Raw genomic sequence first — 23,774 nt, 5'->3', positions numbered from 1 at the left:
AGGACATGTGGGAGGGGCTAAACCCAAATAAGGAAATGAGGGCAGGACTAAAACCCAAATAAGGGGATGTGGGATGGGCTAACCCCAAATAAGGGAATATGGGAGGGGCTAAAATCCAAATAATGGAAGGTGGGTGGGGCTAAAGCCCAAATAAGGAAATGTGGGAGGGCTGTCCCATGGGAGGGGACACCTTCCCCTATACCCTACTTTTATTCACCTTTTCTTGCCCAAAATAAACCCCACAGCAGCTCCAGCCACGGAAATGCCAGCCAAACACAGCAAAACTATTTTGCCTCTTCCTCCCAAATTCAATTTGAACGATTTGAAACATTTGGGGAGAAGGCTGTGACCTTGCTGCATTTGTAAATGAGCCAGAGAGGAGTAATGGATTACTTAAAGTCCCCTTCACACCTCCCGACACACAATGGGAAGCACTTCAGGCTCCTGCAGGAGCCTCCAGCGAGGTGATTTTTCATGCTGGAATTCAAACACCATTAGAAACACTCATTCTCTGGAAAATAATTCCAGCTTGGAAATAAAATAATACAAAAAAGAAAAAAATCAACAAAAACCAGCAGTGAGAGCAGGAGCCAGGCAGGATCTGAGCTCAGGAACTCTGTCACAGCATTGTCACACCGACTTAACAAGGCAGGGAGATGCCAAGCAATAAAAAGCCTTTTTGCATTTAGATGGATTTTTCCATGCTGATCTCCCAGCTCAGGGCAGGCTCCCGAGCCTCTGCTCGTGTGGGATTGGGATTGATCCTGCTCAGAATCCTCCAGGAAACCCCAGGATGGAATTTGGGAGAGATCCCTGCTTGGTTTGACCAGGTTATTTCATTTAACCCAACAATTCCCAAATAATTAGAATTATAAAATAATAATTAAACCAATAACCCAAATAATTCCCAAGAATTCCCTGGCTCTGCATGCCACCATTCCCAAAACACAGCATCCCAAAGAAACAGCAGGAAACCTGCAAAAAAAGCCCAGAGGAAGATTCTCCTCCTTGCTGCCCATTCTCTATTAATTTCTGGAGATCAGGGAAAGCTCTGGAGATCCAATATCCAACCCCACAGCATCCAATTCCAGCTGAATATTCCATTTATTTATCCCTGGCCCTCTCCAAGTTTTTCCTGGAGCTTTGCTGCTCACATGCAGCTCTTCCCTTCCAAGAAGTGAAGGTCAGAGAGGCTGGAAACCAACAAGGAACCTTTCCCATGGGATTAGGAATGAAGGAATTGTGGGATCATCCCACAATTTATCCCTCACTGCCCTTTATTGTCCCAAAAGGATTTTTATATCCAAAGCTTAGGACTGACCTTGATAATTCATTCTTTATATCCATTCTGTGGAGAACATTTTTTAGTCCGCAAAACTCCACAAAAGCAGGAAACTTCCAAGAGTTTCCAAATTGTTTGCTATTTCTACCAGAAGCACAAAACAGAAATAGATCTGACCCGAAAACTGGGATGTGGGGAATGCAAAATGACTTTATTCTCCTCTGACAGCAAATTTAAACCCTCAGTTTTAGCAAACCCAGCTTAAGGAACACAAATAACATCACCCCTCTAGAATCAGCACAAGAACAATTCAGTTATCCTGGAGAACATGCCCAAATTCCAAGTTTTTTAAAGTAAAAACTCCAAGCAGAGGGCACAAGGCTCCTCCAGCACTGAAGGGTCGAGGAACTGTAGCAAAAAGGGCTAATTATAAACTCATTTTTAAGGATTTGTGACCAATTAAACCTTTGCTCTGGTCTGCAATTTACTGTGGCACAAAACATCTCTGCAAACACGAGGTTGGGCTTTTTTTTTTTCTCTCCCCATTCTCTGCAGAAGAAACAGCAAAACAAATAAAAGGAGAAAAGAAATCACTTTGAAGCAATGAGATTAAAAATAATGGTCTCTCTTTAGGCATTTAAATACCTTTAAAATTAAACTGCTTTTAAACTCCACTTGCACAGCCTGGGAGTCCATAAAGTGTCACAAGAAAATAATTGTTGGAGCAGTTGGGGCAATTCCAGGACTCGTGTGGTGGCCATGTGGGAGATATTACCAAAAAAACTGTGAGAGGAGGAGCTGAGCACCTCCAGAAATCCCTCAGGAGGGGAAGATCCCTCTCTGGGACAGGGAATGGTGTCAGGATCTCTGCATCCACATCCTGACTTTTAGGATCAGGCCACAAAGGTCTGGAACAGGAGATAACACAAAGCTCTGCTTGATAAGAATTTTCCCTTTAAAAGGTTAAAGAGGTGATGTCAAAACCCTCTGGATTTTGTCCAGGGACAATGGAATCATCATTTCTGAGAGGAACTCGTGGATCTCACAGGGAAAAGTTTCTCTCCCACTGCCTCAGTCCTCTCCTCACCTTTGCCATGGGATGTTTCTATGGTCCATGTGCAGTTCAAGTTGTTGGGATAAAAATCAGGGAAGCCTGGGGAGAGGATGGTGCCACTGGAGCCACGGATGTAGCCCCCACAGAGAGCTAAAAACACAAAAAAACAGGAGAGAAAGAGTTCAATAATCCAGACTCTTTCACAAGCTAGGAGGAAAAAGTAAAAGCAAAACCCAACCCAGGAAAATCCAACAAACGAGAATGATCGACCCAAATCCAATCAACCCAAATGACAAAATCCAACAAAATCCATGGACAGACCCATCAAAATCCAACAAAATCCATGGATTAAACACCACTGGGAGCTCTCCAGCTGCTGCTTTGGCAATGGGTCTGCAGGTGGAAACACCATCCCTGTGGGACCCAACAAAAAGAGGAAAATCCAAAAGAGACTGATGAACCCAAATCCAATCAACCCAAATTGGGTTTTGTGGGTCAAAATCCAACAAAATACATGGACAGAGCCACCAAACCCCATGGATTAAGCACCACTGGGAGCTGTCCAGCTGCTGCTTTGGCAGTTGGTCTGCAGGGGAAGGGTTTCCAGGGTTTCCAGCAGCTGGAACCACCATCCCTGTGGGATCCAACCAAAAGAGGAAAATCCAACAAAATCCATGGACAGACCCACCAAAATCCAACAAAACCCATGGATTTAATGCCACAGGGAGCTCTCCAGCTGCTGCTTTGGCAGTGGTCTGCATGGGAAGGTTTCCAGCAGCTGGAACCACTGTGGGCTCCACCTCTGGATGTTCCCACCCTGTGAGCTCAGCTCTGCCTCCCAACCCCAAGAACATCCTGAAGCAGTTTCCTCACCCTCACAGCTGGGCAGGGGCCGGCTCCACTGGAAGTTGGGCTCACACTCCAGGGCCTCAGTGTCACTCAGGGTGTAGCCAGGGTCACAGCTGAATGTCACCAGGGCTCCCACGTAGAAATCGTTGCCGTGGCGCTGCCCGTTCACTGGGATGCCAGGGTCCAGGCAGTGGTCAGACTGCAGCTTCACAGCTGGGCACAGAAAACAGGGCACAGCACTCAGGTGGGCACTGAGGGGCTCAGGGGAAGCTCAGCCCACCCAGGGGACTGAGCCAAATGTTGGTGGTTGTCCCCAAGGTCAGAGGGTGGAAGGGAGAGAGGGAATTCCTCAAGGGAGGGGAGAGAGGGAAATCCCTGAAATGAGAGGATGGAGAGAGGGAAATCCTCAAAGTGAGAGGAGGAAAGGGAGAGAGGAAAATCACTGAAATGAGGGGATGGAGAGGGGGAAATCTTCAAAGTGAGAGAAGGAAAGGGAGAGAGGGAAATCCTCAAAGTAAGAGGATGGAGAGAGGGAAATCCCTGAAATGAGGGGATGGAGAGAGGAAAATCCTCAAAGTGAGATGAGGAAATGGAGAGAGGAAAATCTCTGAACTGAGGGGATGGAGAGAGGGAAATCCTTGAAATGAGGTGATGGAGAGAGGGAATTGCCTCAAAGGAGGGGAGGAAATGGAAAGAGAAAAATTCCAAAAGTGAGAGGATAAAGAGAGGGAAATCCTTCAAGTGAGAGGAGGAAATGGGGAAGAGGGAAATCCCAAAAGTGAGAGGATGGAGAGAGAGAATTGCCCTAAGGGAGGGAAGGAAATGGAGAGAGGAAAACCACCAAAGTGAGAAAATAAAGAGAAGGAAATCCTCAAAGTGAGAGGAAGAAATGGAGAGAGGGAAATCCTCAAAGTAAGGGGATGGAGAGAGGGAAATCCCTGAAATGAGGGGATGGAGAGAGGGAATTTCCCCAAGGGAGGAGAGGCCAAACCAGTCAGGGATGCCAGGAAAAGCAGAAACTGCTCCTCCACTGGCAACACCTGTGAGCTGCCTGGCACAGGGGAAACAAAACCCAGGGTGCCCTGAGGAGGCCGTGGTGCTGCTGAAGATTGGGAATTGCAGGGAATTGCTGGGAATTGCAGGGAATCCCATGAACAAGGGGTCCTTACTTTCATATCTGATCTGGAAGCCGATGTCAGAGTGGCTCTTGTCCGTGGTGAACAGGAGGTAGAGGTGGTTGCTGGTGCTGATCAGGAACTGGGGCACCTGGGTGCCATCATAGACCCCAATCAGGGGAGAGGAGTAGGAGCGGCCATCCCTCACCTCCAGGGTGTCGTAATTCACCTCTGTCTTGAACCTGGGAGGGACAGGAGGAAAATGAAACCCCAGCACTGCTCCCTTCTGCTCATTCCCTCCTGGAACCACCATGGGGACAGGGCTGGGTCCTTTCTTCTGCCTGAGTGTCTCACTGGGGGCACCTCACACAAAAATGCAGGGAATTCGGGGTCAGAGCAGGGAATTTGGGGGCAGAACCAGGGAATCTGGGAGCAGAGCCAGGGAATTTGGAGAATTTGGGGCAGAACCAGGGAATCTGGGGGCAGAGCAGGGAATTTGAGGGCAGAACCAGAGAATGTGGGGGCAGAGCAGGGAATTTGAGGGCAGAACCAGAGAATTTGGGGGCAGAGCAGGGAATTTGGGTTAAGAACCAGGGAATTTGGGGCTGCCCAAGGTGGTGAGCACCTGTCAAAGGTGATCTTGATGGGGTAGCCAGGCTGGGCCTCGATGACCCAGGCACAGCTCAGCGAGTCCTTGTAGAAGCCAGGCCAGCCTGGGGACAGGATGGTGCCACTGGGTGACGTCAGGTGGCCCCCACAGGGTGCTGGGGACACAAAAAGGACACAAATCCACACAATTATCCAGGCTGGAAAAGACCTTCAGGCTCATCCACCTCTAAACCAAATCCCTGAGTGCCACCTCTTTAAAATTGGGGTGAAAAATGTCACAGAGCTGTAGCCCCATGAGATGTCCCCACTTTTGAAACCCCGTCCCTGCATTTCTGTCCCCACCACGAGTTAAAAATCACCAGAGCCAGATGGAAAACCAACATTTACTGCTCAGAAATTGCAGTTTCAGCTCCAAGTGCAGACAGGGCCCCCCTGGGAGCCAGCAGGGCTGACCTTGGGCCCTGCTCAGGGTGTAAAATAATGATTGGATATAAAAGCAGAGGGAACTTCAAGGTCACTTGGCATTTCAGGTGGCAGAAAAATCCCTCCCAGCCCTGCTATTTGAGTCATGGCTTTGCTGCCACCAGGGATGTCACCAGAGCAGGGCATTAAATCCACCCCGTGGTCCCCAGTGCCACCAGCAGGAGCTGCAGGAACTTCTTGGCATTTTCTGGGAAAAAGACACAAGGTCTGAGAGACCAGAGGGACAAAAATCACATAAACTGTCAGGTTTGTCCTCTAAGGAGTCACCCAGGGCCAGCCCCAATGTCACCGTGCCCCTGTGCCAGCCCCAATGTCACCGTGTCCTTGTGCCACCCCAAAATGTGCCAGCCCCAATGTCACCGTGCCACCCCAAAATGTGCCAGCCCAAAATGTGCCAATCCCAATGTCACCGTGCCCCTGTGCCACCCCAAAATGTGCCAATCCCAATGTCCCTGAGCCACCCCAAAATGTGCCAGCCCCAATGTCACCATGTCACTGTGCCACCCCAAAATGTGCCAGCTCCAGTGTCACTGTGCCACCCCAAAATGTGCCAATCCCAATGTCCCTGAGCCACCCCAAAATGTGCCAGCCCCAATGTCACCATGTCACTGTGCCACCCCAAAATGTGCCAGCTCCAGTGTCACTGTGCCACCCCAAAATGTGCCAATCCCAATGTCCCTGTGCCACCCCAAAATGTGCCAATCCCAATGTCACCGTGTCCCTGTGCCACCCCAAAATGTGCCAGCCCCAATGTCACCATGCCCCTGTGCCACCCCAAAATATGACAATCTCAATGTCACAGTGCCACCCCAAAATGTGCCAACCCCAATGTCACCATGTCACTGTGCCATCCCAAAATGTGCCAATCCCAATGCCACTGTGTCCTTGTGCCATGCCAAAATGTGCCAGCCCCAATGTCACCATGCCCCTCTGCCACCCCAAAATGTTCCAGTCCCAATGCCAATGTGCATGACCCCATGCCCTTGTACCACCTCAAAATGTGCCAATCCCATCCCCAAATCTCCCCTGCTGCTCTCAAGGGTGACAGATCAAAGTCACTTGATCTCAGCTGGCTCCAAAGCAATTATTTTTCCTTTCTGCCCCAAAGCTGTGCTTGGTCTCCTGTCAGAATTTCCACCCTTTTCTCTGTCTCCTTCATTCCCATTAATTTATTTTTCAGGATTTTAGATCTCTGAGCTTTTCTCCTTGCTTAAAAAGGGTAATTAAAAGGTCCAGACTGAAGGGTGAGTCAAAGAACTCACCAGAGTGATCAGGAGGAGAAGGCAGAAGGTTATCACATATAAAAGTTGATTAGAAGTGTATTATTTAATGAATGTTTCCCTTCCACACTTAAAAAAATGTAAATTTCAAGGCTTGTGCTTTGAAAGGAACAGGAGGCCTGAATTAAACCTACATTTTGACAGGAGCAAAATTATTTAAGAATACAAAAATGTCCAGCTTTTTATTCTATAAAAGCTGTTGAAAACAATTGATTCCTTCCTTCAATCCCAAAGACAATGGCCAGGACTGTGCAATTCCTGCTGCTCAGGCAAGGCAGGGCCAATTACTCCAATTATTTCTCAATATTCCAGAGCTGCTTCTCAAGAGTTCAGCACTTGTTATTCAAATTGCTGCAAATACCAGAGCAGAGCATCACTTCCCTGAGAACACAGGGCACAGGAAGATTTTCAGTCCTAATGAGCTCCTTCTTCACTTCTTTTTTCCAGAGCAGAGGCTTGAAAGTCTTAAAAAAGCTTTGAAATCTGAATTAAAGCCTTTAATTCAGCCCAGCTCCCCCCTTGGCAGGGTTGGCTGTTGTGGCCAGGAGATGGAAATGCAGAATTTTTGTCTCTCAGCTGCCAGAGCCCATTGAGAGAACTTCCGTCATGACACAAATATCAGATATTTTACATGGATCAAACACCAGGATGGGAAAACATCACCCTGGATCTTCCATTCCTTTTTGTTTCATTCCCTCCCTGACAGGAGCAGCAGGGAAGCTTTGAGGCATCACCAAACCAGAACCTTTTATTATTATTATTATTGTTATTAGAAAAATACCTGCTGTAACAAGAACTGATCATCAAATCATCAAAAAACCACAATAAAAAATATTCCCCAGCATTCATTCCACACCAAAAAAATTGGAAAATAAACAGAGCTCAGGAATATTTGAACTGAAACTTCCTCCCCAGCAAACTCCTCCTTCCAGAGGGGTGGAAAATTCTGGAAGGTGTTGGCTGGACACTGTGGAATGTGAGAGTGAGACCCGACAGGCAGAACCTTGATTCTGGACCCCAAAAGGCTGCAAAATTCCCCCCAGAAATATCTTTCCCTGAAGGAATGTTCACCTGGAGAGGAGAAGAGGAGGAGAGGAGGAGGAGGAAATGGGGAAAACCCCCTAAATTCCATAAGAATTAAAAATTAAAAGGGAGGGTTGTACATTAGAGGGGAATCTTTGGGATCAGGTGTTCTGGGAAGTCTGAATTTCTCAAGTACCTCAGAAATGGGGAAAAACCCTAAATTCCCTAAGAATTAAAATTAAAAGGGAGGGTTGTACATTAGAGGGGAATCTTTGGGAAGTCTGAACCTCTCAAGTACCTCAGAAATGGGGAAAGAGAGAAGGGAAATGCAGCTGGGAAACTGGGATAAAAAGGAGGCTGCATCCTTTAAAAATTGGAGAGATCCCAAGGGAATGCCCCATGGCCTCTCCCTTGATTGGAATAAAGTTCCAGGACTCCTCTGTCTCCTTTTGGCCATAAACCTCTATAGTTGTGGATGGATTTTCCTAACAACACCCATGGGAAGAGCTGAGATGGGTTCTTCAGCACCCCAAACCACCCCATGGGCAGCAGGCAGAAGCTAGGGCTGACCATCACAGCGCAGAAAAATTAATGGGAAAAACCGTTAAATTCCATAAGAATTAAGAATTCAAAGGGAGGTTTGTACATTAGAGGGAAATCTTTGGGATCAGGTGTTCTGGGAAGTCTGAACCTCTCAAGTACCTCAGAAATGGGGAAAAACTCCTAAATCCCCTAAGAATTAAATATCAAAAGCAAGAGTCGTATATTAGAGGGGAATCTTTGGTATCAGGCGTACCTCAAGTACCTCAGAAATGGGGAAAAACCCCTAAATTCTGGAAGAATTAGAAATTAGAAGGGAGGGTTGTACATTAGAGGGAAATCTCTGGGATCAGGTGTTCTGGGAAGTCTGAACTTCTCAAGTACCTCAGAAATGGGGAAAGAGAGAAGGGAAATGCAGCTGGGAAATTGGGATAAAAAGGAGGCTGCGTCCTCCAAAACTTTGAGTGGAATGCCCCATGGCCTCTGCCTTGATTGGAATAAAGTTCCAGGACTCCTGTGTCTCCTTTTTGGCCACAAACCTCTGGTGTTTGTGGATGAATTTTCCTAACAACACCCACGGGAAGAGCTGAGATGGGATCTTTACCACCCCAAACCACCCCAAACCACCCCAAACCACCCCAAACTACCCCATGGGCAGCAGGCAGGCGCTGGGGCTTACCTTCGCAGCGCAGCACGGCGTTGTCCCACACCACGCTGCCCTCCTGCAGCACGCAGGTGACGCTCTCGGCACCGTGGGTGCGGATGAAGCCCTCGTCACACAGGAAGGACACGGAGCTGCCCAGCTGCAGGCTGTCCCCAAAGCGCTTCCCGTTCACCGGCACGCCGGGGTCTGGGCACTCGTTGTGCCGGAACGCTGCCAGCAGCAGGAGAGAAACAGAAAACAGGAGAATCAGCAACTTTTTGTACTGTCCCCCCGACCCTGTCCCCAAAATGAGGGTGTTGCACCCTCAAATTGAGAAAAATTGAATTTTTCCCCTTCCCAGTGCCAGGAGGAGGAGGAGATGCCCAGATAATAATAATAAATATAGAATATTTAATAAAAAATTAATATAAGATATAATCTAAATAATAAAAATATAAGATATATAATATATAATAATCAAGCAATAACTAATATATATTAATTAATATGAAAGATAAGATTATATATTATATAATATAGGATCATAAAGTAATTATTAATATATAAGACATAATCATAAAGTAATTATACAATATATAATCATAAAATAATATAACCATAAGTAATGAAAGTACAATTAATATATAATATATAATCATAAAGTTAGCCTTCTGACAAGATGGCTAACTTTATGATTCTATATAATATATATATTATACAATATCTTTCTATATATATAATATATATAATATAGAAATTTCATATATGTATATATGATATGTATATGTATATATTATATATACATATACATATATACATATACATATTTACATATACACACACATATATACACACACACATATATATATATACACACACATATATACATATATATGTATACACATATATACATATATATATATATATATAATATGCACCATCCCTCCCCACCACACAAACCCAACACACACTCACTGGTGAAGGTGATGTTGAACCCTCTCTTCTCCATGGAGTGGTCAGTCTGGAACTCCAGCCTGGCCACGTGGCCACTGCTGGTCAGCGAGGAGGGGATGTGGCTCCCTGAGAAGGTGCCCAGCACGGGGGACTCGGCCGTGGCACCGTCCTTGACAGCCAGGAAATCAAACTGGGGCTCCACGTCGAAGTCGTTGAAGGCCAGGTGGATGCGGCTCTCGGGGTTGGCGATGATCAGCCACACGCAGTGCAGGCTGCTCCCGTACTCCTCGGAGTAGTTGGGCGACAGCACGGTCCCCGACGGGCTGGTGAAGTTGAAAAAGCAGGAAACTGCAAAGGGAAAGTGGCATCAGTCCCCACAGCTGGCCCTGCCCTCAGCCTCCTCACTGGGATATTCACAGTTCCTGCTCTGAGGCTGCCTCAGGAGGGAAAATGTGATTTCAGGCTGCCAGAGCCCACTGACAGAAATTCTGTCATCACAGAAATATCAGCATTTCATGTGCATCAAAAACCAGGAGGGGAAAACACCACCCTGGATCTTCCATTAGTTCCCTTCCATTTGTTCTTTATTTCCCTCCCTCACAGGAGCAGCAGGGAAGCATTTGGTCACCACTGAATCAGAATATTTTGGTTATCAGTAAATCAGAATCTTTTGGTCATCACTGAATCCAAATCTTTTGGTCACCACTAAATCAGAACCTTTTGGTCATCAGTAAATCAGAATCTTTTGGTCACTACTAAATTCAAATATTTTGGTCACCACTGAATCAGAATCTCTTGGTCATCACTAAATCCAAATATTTTGGTCACAACTAAATTAAAATATTTGGGTCACCACCGAATCCCAATCTTCTGGTCACCACTGAATCTAAATCTTTGGGTCACCACTAAATCGGAATATTTTATTCAGGATTTTAGGTGGATTTGCCATTTTCCAGTCCCTTCCAGTTCTATTTAACAGCAGGAAGAAAATGCCTCTTAGGTGGGATTTGGCATTTTCCTGGTGAATTCTCTCAGGAAAACTCCCAAAAATCCAGTGGGTGACTTGAGCTGGTGCAAAATAAAACCAGCATGGAACCAGCCAGATTTTGCCTCAACATTATTTTTTTTTTTTTTGCTGTGGCCACATCCCAGCACAATCCCACAGAACTTGGGAGCAAGGAACCAGCTCAGCCACTCTGGGCACTGCTCCAGCCTCCGCTGCTGCTGTCCCTGGCTCAGCTCTGTCACCCACAGGTGACACATCCATCCCCAGGGTGCTGCAGGCTCCTCGGGGGTTTGCTCACAATAAAATCTGCCCTTTCCATCTGCTGAGCTCGTTTTTCCCCCCTCTGCATTCATCAAACTCCTTCCGTGCACACCAGGGAGTATTTGTGGGACAAATGGAGTGCTTGGAGAAGGAGCTGGGAGTTAATTTGCTCTGTCTGCGCCCTTGGGAAGTTGTTCACACCTGGCTGAGCACTGGGAGAGGTGGAACAGCCCAAGAACATTCCCAAATGCTGAGGTTTGGGACAAACCAGAGGAATCTGCAGCTCTGGTGGAGGGGAAGCTCTTCCCACCACAAATAAACCCCTGATTTCTGCTGGTTCCCAAAAAGCCACGGAAATAATTAAAACCATGTTTAAAATGAAGCTGAGGGGCAGAACATGCATGAAAAACCCTTCAAGCTCTCCAGGGGTTCAATCCATCCCAAGCTGCAGCTGCCAAGGCCCATTAATTCGGGAAGGCAAGGCTGCCTTTGGAGTGCAACCTGCCCAAACTTTGGGATATTTTATGTACGGATGCTTTGCTCATCCCTTTTCCCCACCGCCACCCGTGGTAAAACCCATTATTGGGAACATCCATCTCCCTAATTCCTGGCACAGAGGATGAGCTTGGCTTGGGGTTGGCGTTTAGACAATTATTTGGATCAGTGCTCTGCCTCCCTCTGTTATTTTCCCTCTGTCTCCCCTCACCACTTAATGGGCTGGGATCAAACAATTCGGACGTTCCTGTGACGTTATCAAGGTCACGGAGCTGCACAATCCATTCCCTGCTCTCAAAGCCACAAAGAGAGCAGATTAAAGGGAAAACAAACTGCAAAACATCCTCAGGATTTTTTTTCTGGGCTCTCTCTCTACCAGATGCTGAAATATCAGGGGATGCTGTCAAATAATTCTGTCAGCATAAGCACGGTGTAATCTGCCTGAGGAAAATTGAAAATAAATTCATTTGCACCCAGGGAAATGTCTCAGCAGCAGGGATGAGGTGTCTCCTCTAAATTTTTAAATCCAAAGGGGTGAATTAGCATTCAGCCAGGACCTCCAGCAGCCCAGCAAGAGAGAGGTGCAGTCGCTAGTTCAGAAAATAAAACAACAAAGGACTTGCTGACAAAGGGGAGAGGAGCAGAGCGAGGGAAGAATATAAAATTAACCTTTGCCAGATAAAACAAAGTGACAGATTAAAGAGGAGCTGATAAAAAAAAAAAAAACACAAAACCCTCCAAGAGTCTCCACTGCAGGGAAGTAAATGAGGATTTTGATTTTCCATAAGATCAGTGAGGAGAAATGCGAGTTGGAGCTGGAGGGCCAAGCTGTGGCCAGGAAAAAGCTCCCCTTGATGGAGAGGGGAGCTGGAATCACATCCCAGAGGGGAACATCCAGCCCAGGGAGCCACAGGGTTCATGAACAACACCACGGAGGCTGTGAGATGATGATTTTCTTCATCTGGTGAGGCAGAGGAGGTTTTCCCTCACTTGGAAGGAGGTTTCCCTCACTATGGAAGGAAGTTTTACCTCACTGTGGAAAGAGGTTTTCCCTCTCTGTGGAAGGTTTTCCTTCACTGCAGAAGGAGGGTTTTCTTCTATGTGGAAGATTTTTCTTCACTGTGGAAGGAAGTTTTTCCTCTCTCTGGAAGGAGATTTTTGGTCTCTGTGGAAGATTTTTCTTCACTGTAGAAGGATGTTTTCCTTGCCATAAAAGGAGATTTTTTTTCTCCCTAGAAGGAGATTTTTCCTTATCATGGAAGGAGGTTCTCCTTCTCTGTGCAAGGTTTTCCCTCACTGCGGAAGGAGATTTTTCCTCTCTGTGAAAGGAGATTTTTCTTCTCTCTGGAAGGAGATTTTTCCTCACTATGGAAGGTGATTTTTCCTTATGTGGAAGGAGGTTTTCCTTCTCTGTGGAAGGAGATTTTTCCTTACTATGGAAGAAGGTTTTTCTTCTCTGTGGAAGATTTTTCTTCACTGTGGAATGAAATTTTTCCTCTCTCTGGAAGGAGATTTTTCCTTACCATGGAAGGAGATTTTCCCTCTTTGTAGAAGATTTTTCTTCACTTGGAAGAAGGTTTTCCATTGCTGTGGAAGAAGGTTTTTCCTTGCTGTGGAAGATTTTTCTTCTCTGTGCAAGGCTTTTCTTCACTATGGAAGGAGTTTTTCCCTCACTTGGAAGGGGGTTTTTCTTCTCTGTGGAAGGAAATTTTTCCTCTCTCTGGAAGGAGATTTTTCCTTACCATGGAAGGAGGTTTTCCATCTCTGTGGAAGATTTTTCTTCACTGTGGATGGAGGTTTTCCATTGCCATGGAATAAGGTTTTTCCTTGCTGTGGAAGGAGATTTTTTTCTCTCTCTGGAAGGAGATTTTTCATTACCATGGAAGAAGGTTTTCCTTCTCTGTGGAAGATTTTTCATCACTATGGAAGGAGGTTTTCCCTCACTTGGAAGGAAATTTTTCCTTACTATGGAAGGAGGTTTTTCTTCTATGTGGAAGATTTTTCTTCACTTGAAAGGAGTTTTTCCCTCACTTGGAAGGAGGTTTCAGCTCTGCCCCTCCAGCCTCCCTGCAGCTGCACACTGGGACAAACCAGGAGCTGTTTAACAGCGTGTCACAGGCAGGGCCAGGCTGTCAGGAGGAAGAGGATGGAGACAGCCCAGCTGCACCTGGAGCATCCCAAAGAGCCCTGAGCAGCAGGAGCCATCCCCAACATGACAGAGGCCAGCCCTGCTGCCTGCAGCTGCCCATCAGCAGCCCTGGCTGCAATTAATATTCATTACCCTTGTTAAATGCCAGCAGAGGCCATTTCATTATGTGCACAGCACAGGGGCCTGTTTACAAAGCTGCCTGTGTCAATAATTTTTTTTTTATTTGTCGATAATTGCTACATTTGCCAATAATCCTTATTGCTGACCAATTACTGCAAAGGCAATGAGAAAAATCCCTTTATTAAATACAGAATAAATCACAGCAGACACAGAGCAGCGAGACCACGGCATGAATGAACCAGCACAGGGATTTGTTCACGTTATCACAAGCAGCACCAGGATTCTGCTTGGTTTAGAGCAGTGAAACAAGGAAGGAGCAGCTCCTTGGTTCTTTTTTTGGGAGAGAGATATGGATGTGAACATGGAGCAGGCAGGAGAAATTCCTGCAATTCTCTCTTTTCTCTTCTCTCTTCTCTTTTCTCTCTTCTGTTTTCTTTTCTCTTTTCTCTCTTCTCGCTTCTCTTTTTCTCTCTTCTCTTTCTCTTCTCTCTCTTCTCTTTTCTCTCTTTCTCTTTTCTCCCTTTGCTTTCCTTTCTCTTTTCTCTCTTCTCTTTCTCTTTTCTCTCTTTCTCTTTCCTCTCTTTTCCCTTTTACTCTCCCTTCCCAGATCCCACCTCTCTCCTCCTGTTCCTGCCTCCATCCCTGCTCATCCTTCAGGAGAACCCAGGGCTGATCCCAAAGTGAGGTCACACCACAGGAGCAGGGTCAGGAGCTGAAAACCAAGCAAGGAATCCTTGGAACAACTGCAGTTTCCATGGAAACAATCCAAAATTCTTGACTTTCCTCTCAGTTTTTAGATCCTGCTCCCACAGACCTCTTGGGAGAGAGCTGGGAGACAGGAGTGGATTTTCTGCTTTGCATTTCAATTTTTTTTCCAAAAATTCCTCCTTGGTGATGGGCTGGGAAAGCAGGACAGTGCTGGAAGCTCAGGGCACTGCTCCAGCTGGGCAGCGAAGTTCTTCACATTTTGTATTTTCCTCTTTCTGTATCTGTTATTCCAAGGGCAAAAAAAAGATAAAAATCTGCATCTCATGGTGCCTTTTCCTCCTAAAAACCTTGTGGCACCTCAGGGCAGGTGGGAGGTGAGGGAAGGAGTTTGGAGCAAAATTAACCGGGAGGGTTTTGTCATTTCAGAGCAACAAAACTCAGCTCAGTCTGGGGGTGGGACTGCAGGTATGAGGAGAAGAATGAAAACCAGGCAGGTTTTGGGAAGCAAATCTTGAGGAAAATATCACAGAATTTAAAATAGATGTGCAGAGAAGAGCAGGTTTCACTGCCACCCACTCCAGCAGGAGCAGGGCCTGGCTTTGGGAAGGAGCTGAAGTTTTAAAAAACTTAACTGGGAACTGCTGATCCCCACTGGGACAGGGCTGGATCCTGCAGCCATCTGCTCCTGAAAAGCTTCTGCACCTTCCTCTCCTGAATTCCCATCATTTCCAACAGAGCTCTTCCTCTCCCAGCAGCTCCCTTGGGAATTTTGGCAGTGGCCACAAGAAAGTGGAAGTTTGTGGGCATTTTTTTGGCCCAAAAAAGCCTCGTGGTGCTGCTGTTCACCTCTCCCTGCCAATGCTGCATGGGACTGTCCCTCAGGGGCTGGGGGGACACTTTTGGGCAGCCACCACTTTCCTGTGGCAGATTTTTTTGGCAGGAATAACTGGGATGTTAACGAACACATTTATCCCAAATCCATTAAATATACCTAGCAATGAATACATTTATCCACATCTGTTCCCAATCTATCCAAACATTCCCAGGAATGAAGATGTGTTAAAAAACAAACCCAGGAACACACTCATTTATCCCAAATCCACTCACACATACCCAGGAATTAACACATTTGTCCCCAGTCCATTCAAAACCAACCAGGAATGAACACGTTTCTCCCCAAACCCAAACCCTCCCAGAAATGAACAGATTTATCCCCAAATGGAATCAAACACTGCCAGGAATGAATAGATTTGTTCCAAATCCATTCAAACACTCCCAGAAATGAACATGTTTATCCTCAATCCATTCAAACACTCCCAGGAATGACCACATGAATCCAAAACCCAATCCAACATTCCCAGGAATGAACAGATTTATCCCAAATCCATTCAGACATTCCCAGGAACGACCACATTAATCCAAATTAAATCAAACACTCCCAGGAATGACCACATGAATCCCAAACTCAAACATTTCCAGAAATGAATGTGTTGGCTCCCAATCCATCCAAACATTCCCAGATTTATCCCTAAACTTTCCTAGGAATGACCATATGAATCCCAAATCCATTCAAATATTCCCAGGAATGAACAGATTTATCCCAAACCCAATCAAACATTCCCAGGAATGACCACATGAATCCCAAACCAAATCCAACATTCCCAAACCAAATCCAACATTCCCAGGAACAACCACGTTAATCCCAAATCCATTCAAACACTACCAGGAATGACCACATGAATCCCAAACCCAAACATGTCCAGAAATGAATGTGTTTGCTCCAAATCCATTCAAACTTTCTCAGATTTATCCCCAAATCCAAACATTCCTAGGAATGATCACATGAATCCCAAACCTACTCAAATATTTCCAGAAATGAACATGTTTCATTCAAACATTCCCAGGAACGATCACATGAATCCCAAACCCAAACATTTCCAGAAATGAATGTGCTTGCTCCAAATCCATCCAAACTTTCCTAGATTTACCCCCAAACCTTCCCAGTAATGACCACAACGATCCCAAAACTGCTGAGCGACGCCAACCAACCCAACCCTGCTGGGGTCAGTGCAGACCCTTCCCATTCCCAAGAATTTTGGGGCCCAAATCCACTCCTTTTACTCCCCTCCCTTTTACTCCCCCACCATTAAATTCCCTGTCAAACACGAGGCGGGTCCAGAAAAACCTGAATTTTCCAAGTGTGATCCCAACAAACTGAAGCTGCAGCAGAAATTCTGGAAGGACTCTCCCAGAACTGGCAGAGGGCACCTGAACCAAGGCAGGAACTCTGCCCAAGGAGGTGACAATGACATTTATTGTCACTCCAAGTGCCACAATTATCCCTCGTGGAAAATGACAGCACTGCCTGGCACGGGTCAAGCACACAGAGGGAAATGCAGGGTGAAAATTTGGGAAAAGCAGGAGGAGAAGGGAAGGGAAGAACAAAGATCCCTCAAAGATCCTCTCACTGCAGAACCCCCCCAGGAGCACCAGGGCCCTGCTCTTTCTGTCAAATAAACCTGATTCAGTGAATTTTGGGGACAAATAAAACCAGGAAATGAGGGGTTTTATTCTCTACTCCACACGAGGATGTTTGAACAGCAATTCCCACCCTGGATCTCTCCCTCACCACATCTCCATCCTCAGTGTCAGCAGCTCCAGAGCTGGAATTATGGAGCTGATTCTCTGTTTATAAACTGAATAATCTCCCCAGCCACAGGATATTCTATCCCCAAATCAGAGCACAAGGGTTTTCGTTCAGGGATGTTCATCCAATGTCCCCCCAAGCCTGTTTTGCTGAGAAAAAGGAACAAATTCTGTCCAAAAATCAAGTTCTGGGTGTGGAACTGCCCAGGCCTGTGACAGACACCACATCCCCCAACCCTGGAAATGCCATTTTTAAAGCCAAAAACAAATTATGGAGTTGGTTCAAACAGTGCAGGATGGTGCAAGACAGAGAGAAGAATTTCAGCCATCACCCAAAGCCAGACACTCAAACTGTACAGAAAGACACCCAAACTACAGATACAAACATCCAGACATCTAAATTGTACAGAAATAAACACTCACACGCTCAAACTGAACAGGAATAGACACCTAGACATCTGAATTGTACAGAAATAAACTCCCAGACACCCAAATTTAACAGGAACAGACACTCAAACACCCAAATTTAACAGGGGAAAAAACATCCAGACACTCACATTGAACAGGAACAGACACCCAACCATCCAAATCTCACAGAAACAGACACCCAAATACCTAAATTGTACAAAAATAAACACTCAGACACCCACCCACACTGAACAGGAACAGACACCCAGATGGAACAGGAACAAACAGCCAGATACACACAATTGCACAGAAACAGCCATGCAGACACTAAAATTGTACAGAAACAGATCCCAGACACTCAAATTGTACAGAAATAAACACCTAGACTTGCAAATTGTATAGAAATAAACACCCAGGCACTCAAATTGTACAAAAATAAACACCCAGGCACTCAAACTGTACAGAAATAAACACCCAGACACCCACAAAGTACAGGAACAGATACCCTGACACTCAAATTGGACAGAAACAAACATTCAGACACCTAAATTGTAAAGAAACGGACACCCAGAAACTGATATTTTAGAGTCAAACACCCATACTTAAGAGGAACACACCCACAGATACCCCAAAACCAACCAGACTCCCCAAATTCCACAGGAACAACCCCCCAACACCCAAATTACAAAGAGACTACCCCCAAACCCCAAATTTCAAAGAAACAAACCCCCCAAATCCAAATTTCACAGAAGCAAAAGGGTTCCCTCATTTCTCCCCCTCACATCTGATGTTCTCCCAACATTTCCCACCTGGAATTCAAACACATTTTGTCCATTTTGTGACCCCTCCTGCTCCACAATAAATCAGGAGTGAAGGTCAGGAGGGGTCTGTGAGACATTTTTCACATTTTTCCCATTGCCTGCACATTGTTTTTTTGATCCATTAATATCCCAAGAGCCACAGAGAACAGATCACACTGGAATTATTGGAACTGAAAGATTCCTGCCATGCTTTGCATGGATGGGGCTTGATTTGATCAACATCAATAATCCTTTTTAACCAAAAATCTCCTTTTTACTCTGTTACCACCCAGTCCTGCTGCCCTGAGCACAAACCACAAGTTTATCCTCATTTCAAACTCTCAGCACCAGCCTCAACCACACCAACTTGTCCAAATTCACCTGAAATTCCAAGAAATTAAAAGGAAAAACCAGCACAGGACCAGTCTAACACTTCCCACCTCCCAGGAAAAACTCCAATATTTTTTTCCTCAGCAGCACCTCCAGCTGATTTGCTTACAAATAAAAAAAACCAAACAGGAAGGGAGGGATGGCAGCTGGAAAAGGGAGGACTCAGAGGAATTGCTTCCTTTCCCCAGGTATTTCTCTGAGCTTAAATAAATATTTGAAAATAAAGGCACTGAATCCAAACTGGTTCTCCCCCTTCTCCATGACCCCCAATTTTCTCCCAACTCTCCAGACCCTCTGCAAAACCTGTTTTTTTCCCCCCCAGCTCCATCTTTTTCATGGATTAGCTCCTGTCACACCACATTTTCACTGGAATTCCACCCAGTTTGGCACCTGAACTTCTAAAAAGAACATTTTTGCTTTCTCCCTCTGCATTCTCCCCTCCCTCAACTGCATTTTCCTGGTTTTTTTCAGGTTCAGCCTCACTCCCCTGCTCCAACAAGGCCCAGATTTTAACAGAGCCAACAAAAGTAGAAAAGGAGATTTAAAAAAAGCAGAAAAGGAGATAAAAAGAAGAGTGAGGTTATCACCAGCTGGGGGAAACAGAGGGAAAACTCTGGGGAAAATTCCTGCAGGAAGGTCCTGTCAGGGCAATAAAGCAAATTGCTCAATATATCTACAGAGGACACTGAGAGCATTGAAACCCCACAGGGACTGGGCAGAACTCCCATTTCCACCCCAAAATGTGATCCTGAGTCACCACAGAGAGCAGAATATCCCAAACCTGCTGAGAATGGGGCAACAAATGTAAAACTGAGGCCCAGCAGGAGGGAGCCTGGAGAGGGTCGGATCATGAGGGAAAAAATGAGGGGGTAAAAAGAGAATTCAGGTTTAAGTTGTGAATTTGGCCGTGTCCTGTCTGTGCTGGCCACCAAGGACTTGATTTTCCCTCAGGGCAGGGCAGAGAGAGCACTGAAGAGCCCAAATCTCTCTCTACAAAGAGAATTCAAGTTTAAATCTGGAATTTGCTGGGTCCTTTCTGTGTCAAGGCCACCAAGGACTGATTTTCCCTCAGAGCAGGGCAGCACAGCCCAAATCTCTCTTTGCAAACAGAATCCATGTTTAAATTGTCAATTTGGCCGGGTCTTGTCTGTGCTGGCCACCAAGGATTTGATTTTCCCTCTGGGAAGGGAAGGGAGAGCCCAGCACAGCCCAAATCTCTCTTTGCAAAGAGAATCCAGGTTTAAATCTGGAATTTGCTGGGTCCTGTCCACCAAGGGCTGATTTTTCCCTCAGGACAAGGCAGAGAGAGCCCACCACAGCCCAAATCCATCTCTACAAAGAGACCCCAGGTTTAAATTGTGAATTTGGCCATGTCCTGTCTGTGCTGGCCACCAAGGACTTCATTTTCTCTCAGGGCAGGGAGAACCCAGCACAGCCCAAATCAATCTCTACAAACAGAATCCAGGTTTAAATTGTGAATTTGCTGGGTCCTCTCCACCTGGGGCTGATTTTTCCCTCAGGACAAGGCAGGGAGAACCAAACACAGCCCAAATCCATCTCTACAAAGAGACTCCACGTTTAAATGTGGAACTTGGCCATGCCCTGTCTGTGCTACCACCAAGGGCTGATTTTTTTCCCTCAGGACAAGGCAGGGGGAGCCCAGCACAGCCCAAATCTCCCCTGCCCTGCCCAGTGAAGACCCCAAACCTGTCCCCAAGCTGGCTGAAGGTGCCACGGGGCAGGCGCCACCACCTCGGTGTCCCCTCAGAGGGCACCCAGGGCACTGCTGACCCACTTACAAACACACACAGGTTTCTGAGCAGACCACTGGCTGCTCTTTTGGCAGGTGATGCTTTTGTGGCCCTTGAGCTCGAAGGCGGGCTGGCACTGGAAGTGCAGGGTGTCGCCGTGGCGGAAGCGGGAGCCCTCGCGGCGGCCGAAGGCGGGGACGCCGGGGTCCCCACAGCTGCCCTGGTCAATCTCTGCAACGAAAAACAACACGGGGTTGGGTGAGGGAAGGGGCTGGGAGAGAGAAAACAGAGAATTTGGGTGTGGGGAAGGGGTTGGAAGACAGAAAACAGGAATTTGGGTGTGGGGAAGAGGGTGGAAGAGAAAGAACACAGGGTCAGGGTGTTGGAAGAGGGAACAGAGAATCTGGGTGCAGGAAAGGGGCTGGAAGAGAGAAAACAGGATTTGAGTGTGGGAAGGGGTTGGAAGAAAGAATTTGGGTGTGAGGAAAGGGCTGGAAGAGAGAGAACACAAAATTTGGGTGTGGAGAAGAGGCTGGAAGAGAGAACATAGGATTGGGGTGTGGGAAGGGGCTGGAAGAGAGAAAACACAGGGTTTGGGTGTGGGGAAGGAGTTGGAAGAGAGAAAACAGAATCTGGGTGTGGGAAGGGGCTGGAAGAGAGAATTTGGGTGTGGGGAAGGGGCTGAGGCCCAGCTGGTGAAGCCCCCACAGGTTGTGGCATCCCAACCCCGATTCTCTCCTAAACCCCATTCCCATTCACACAGAGTTAATCCCTCTCTGATTTGGACTCCAAATAAACCCCAGGCACAATTTCCTGTTACCTCCTGCTCCCCTCAATCCCATTTCCAAAAGGCTCCCTGCCCTGGATCATTATTAGCTCCAAAAACTTCATTCCTTCATTCCTCCTTAGTGTTCCCACATTATTTATCTGCTCCACTCTCCTTTCCACTCCCAATCCTTTGTATTTATCCCCAAAAACTTCATTCTTTCTGAGTATTTCCACATTATTTATCTGCTGCTCAATCCTCTCCCAGTCCTCTTGGTTTTTAGCTCCAAAAACTTCATTCCTTCATTCCTCTTTAGTGTCCCCACATTATTTACCTGCTCCACTCTCCTTTCCACTCCCAATCCTTTGGATATATCCCCAAAAATTTCATTCCTCCTGAGTGTTCCCACATTGTTTATCTGCCCCACACTCCTTTGCCAATCCTCTGGTTTTTAGCCCCAAAAACTTCATTCTTTCATTCTTCCTTAGTGTTCCCACATTATTTATCTGCTCCACACTCCTCTGGTTTTTATCCCCATCATCTCTGATCAGTCTCGCTGTCTTTTTCCTCCCCGTTTCCAATTTCTTGCACCAAATTGGAAATTTCTTTTCTGACACTTCCTTTACAGAGGCAAACCACGGGAGCTGAGATTTGCATGACTCCCTCTAATATCCCAATTTGGCTGGAATAACAACAAGCACCCTCATTATTATTCTGGCTCCAGGCAACTCCACATCCAGGTGTATTTTGAGCAGAAGTCACGGAGCTTCTGCTGCATCTCGAGCTGAAAACTCACTGCTAGCTAATGAAGCATCCCCAAAATAATTTAACATAAATTAATATTAAAAGTTTTCATGAAACAGGCTGAGGTTTTTTTGCCTCTCAGTGAAAGCACATTGCCAGGATTTACAGATCTTCCTGCACACTTTCCAAATCCGACTGTTTAGGAGCTGCACTTGCACATTAGGGATGGAAAATGAAAATTTTGGGTGTTAAAGCTGCACTGAACTGTTCATTCCTCCCCTCAAAAAACGCACAAGGCCAACAGTGCTTAGCATGAAATGAAAATTCAGCTGGAAAACTCAAGGAATAGCAACGAGCTGGGATGGGAGGGAGTGGATGTGGAACATTTATCAGCGTGTCTGATGGGGACCTGGGGGCTGGGGATGCTCCCTGCTGCCACTCAGAACACCCTTGGCTGTCATCCCTTCCCTTCCACACCCTGGAACCTGGAAATGCAGTGAGCAAGTGCCAGGGATGGCAGCCCTAAAACTCCACAAGTGGAAATAAAAATTCCCATTTTGGCAGCCCCAAAATTCCACACATGGACACAAAAAATTCCCATCCTGGCAGCCCTGAAACTCCTCCACAAACGGACACAAAAAGTTCCTGCCTGACCCCATCCTGGCAGTCCCAAAATTCCACACATGAACACAAAAAATTCCCATCCTGGCAGCCCCGAAATGCCTGCACAAATGGATATTAAAAATTGCCATCTTGGCAGCCCCAAAACTTCTACACATCGACATAAAAAATTCCCATTGTGGCAGCCCTGAAATGCCCGCACAAATGGATATTAAAAATTCCCATCTTGGCAGCCCCAAAACTTCTACACACGGACACAAAAAATTCCCATTATGGCAGCACCAAAGCTCCAAAAATGGACATAAAAAGTTCCCATGATGGCAGCCCCGAATGGACGTAAAACTTCCCATCCTGGCAGCCCCAAAACTTCTATACATGGACACAAAAAATTCCTAATTTTGGCAGTCCCAAAACTCCACACACCAACACAAAAAATTTATGCCTGACCCCATCCTGGCAGCCCCAAAATTCCACACATGGACACAAAAAATTCCCATCGTGGCAGCCTCAAAACTCCACAAATGGACACAAAAAATTCCTGCCTGAGCCATGGCAGCCCCATCCTCCTGAAGGCCACGGAAGCTTCCCAGAAGGGTCAGAGATGCCAAAACCCCAGAGCCAACCCCAAATGTTTCCCTCAGCTTGGGCTGGTGGCCCTGCAGGGATGGGAATCACAGGAATTCTGCACCAAGCAGCTCCAGCTTGGGGAAAAGCAGAATTTCCAGAGCTGGAATTCCAAAGGGAACTGGGAATGTGCAGCATCAGTAAAATCAGGATGTGCTGAGGGCATCAGGAGCTCAGAAAAAATGCAGCCAAGTGAGGTAAAATCAGCATTTTGACCCTTGGATGAGAGAGAATCAAGACATCACTGCAGGGTCTCCTCCCTCCTCACCCTTTCCTGTCACTCTGCACGACCCCAACTCAAATAAGTGGGTTAAAAATGGGAGGAAAATGAGGAATTAGAGCTCCCAATTCCCACCCTCTCCTTGTCAGCAGCAGGCAAACACAGCTGGAAGGTTTCATCACCTCACAGAGGTCAGGAAATTGAATTTATTCGGCAATTCCATTTTTTGACCT

The 23,774-nt window shown here is 46.3% G+C and overlaps 1 protein-coding gene across 1 annotated transcript in view; it reads right to left on the bottom strand.

Annotated features, from left to right (window-relative positions):
* Window positions 1–2,369: 2,369 nt before the first annotated feature.
* LOC128948763 (CUB and sushi domain-containing protein 2-like) overlaps window positions 2,370–23,774 on the bottom strand; it is a gene marked incomplete at its 3' end in the record, with an annotated part of 56,266 nt that continues 34,861 nt past the window's right edge. The window contains exons 9-15 of the mRNA XM_054293527.1: window positions 20,615–20,797; window positions 9,854–10,180; window positions 8,915–9,109; window positions 4,926–5,064; window positions 4,355–4,542; window positions 3,210–3,398; window positions 2,370–2,486 (exon numbers count right to left, since the gene is read on the bottom strand). Of these exons, the coding sequence (XP_054149502.1) occupies window positions 2,370–2,486; window positions 3,210–3,398; window positions 4,355–4,542; window positions 4,926–5,064; window positions 8,915–9,109; window positions 9,854–10,180; window positions 20,615–20,797 (1,338 nt within the window). The remainder of the gene's footprint in view (window positions 2,487–3,209; window positions 3,399–4,354; window positions 4,543–4,925; window positions 5,065–8,914; window positions 9,110–9,853; window positions 10,181–20,614; window positions 20,798–23,774) is intronic.

The sequence above is a fragment of the Melozone crissalis genome, unplaced genomic scaffold (genome assembly GCF_028551555.1).
Source record: "Melozone crissalis strain CALT ecotype California unplaced genomic scaffold, PUWL_Pcris_2 ptg000156l_1, whole genome shotgun sequence".
Taxonomy (NCBI): Eukaryota; Metazoa; Chordata; class Aves; order Passeriformes; family Passerellidae; genus Melozone; species Melozone crissalis.
This window is presented reverse-complemented; position numbering and strand designations above follow the sequence as displayed.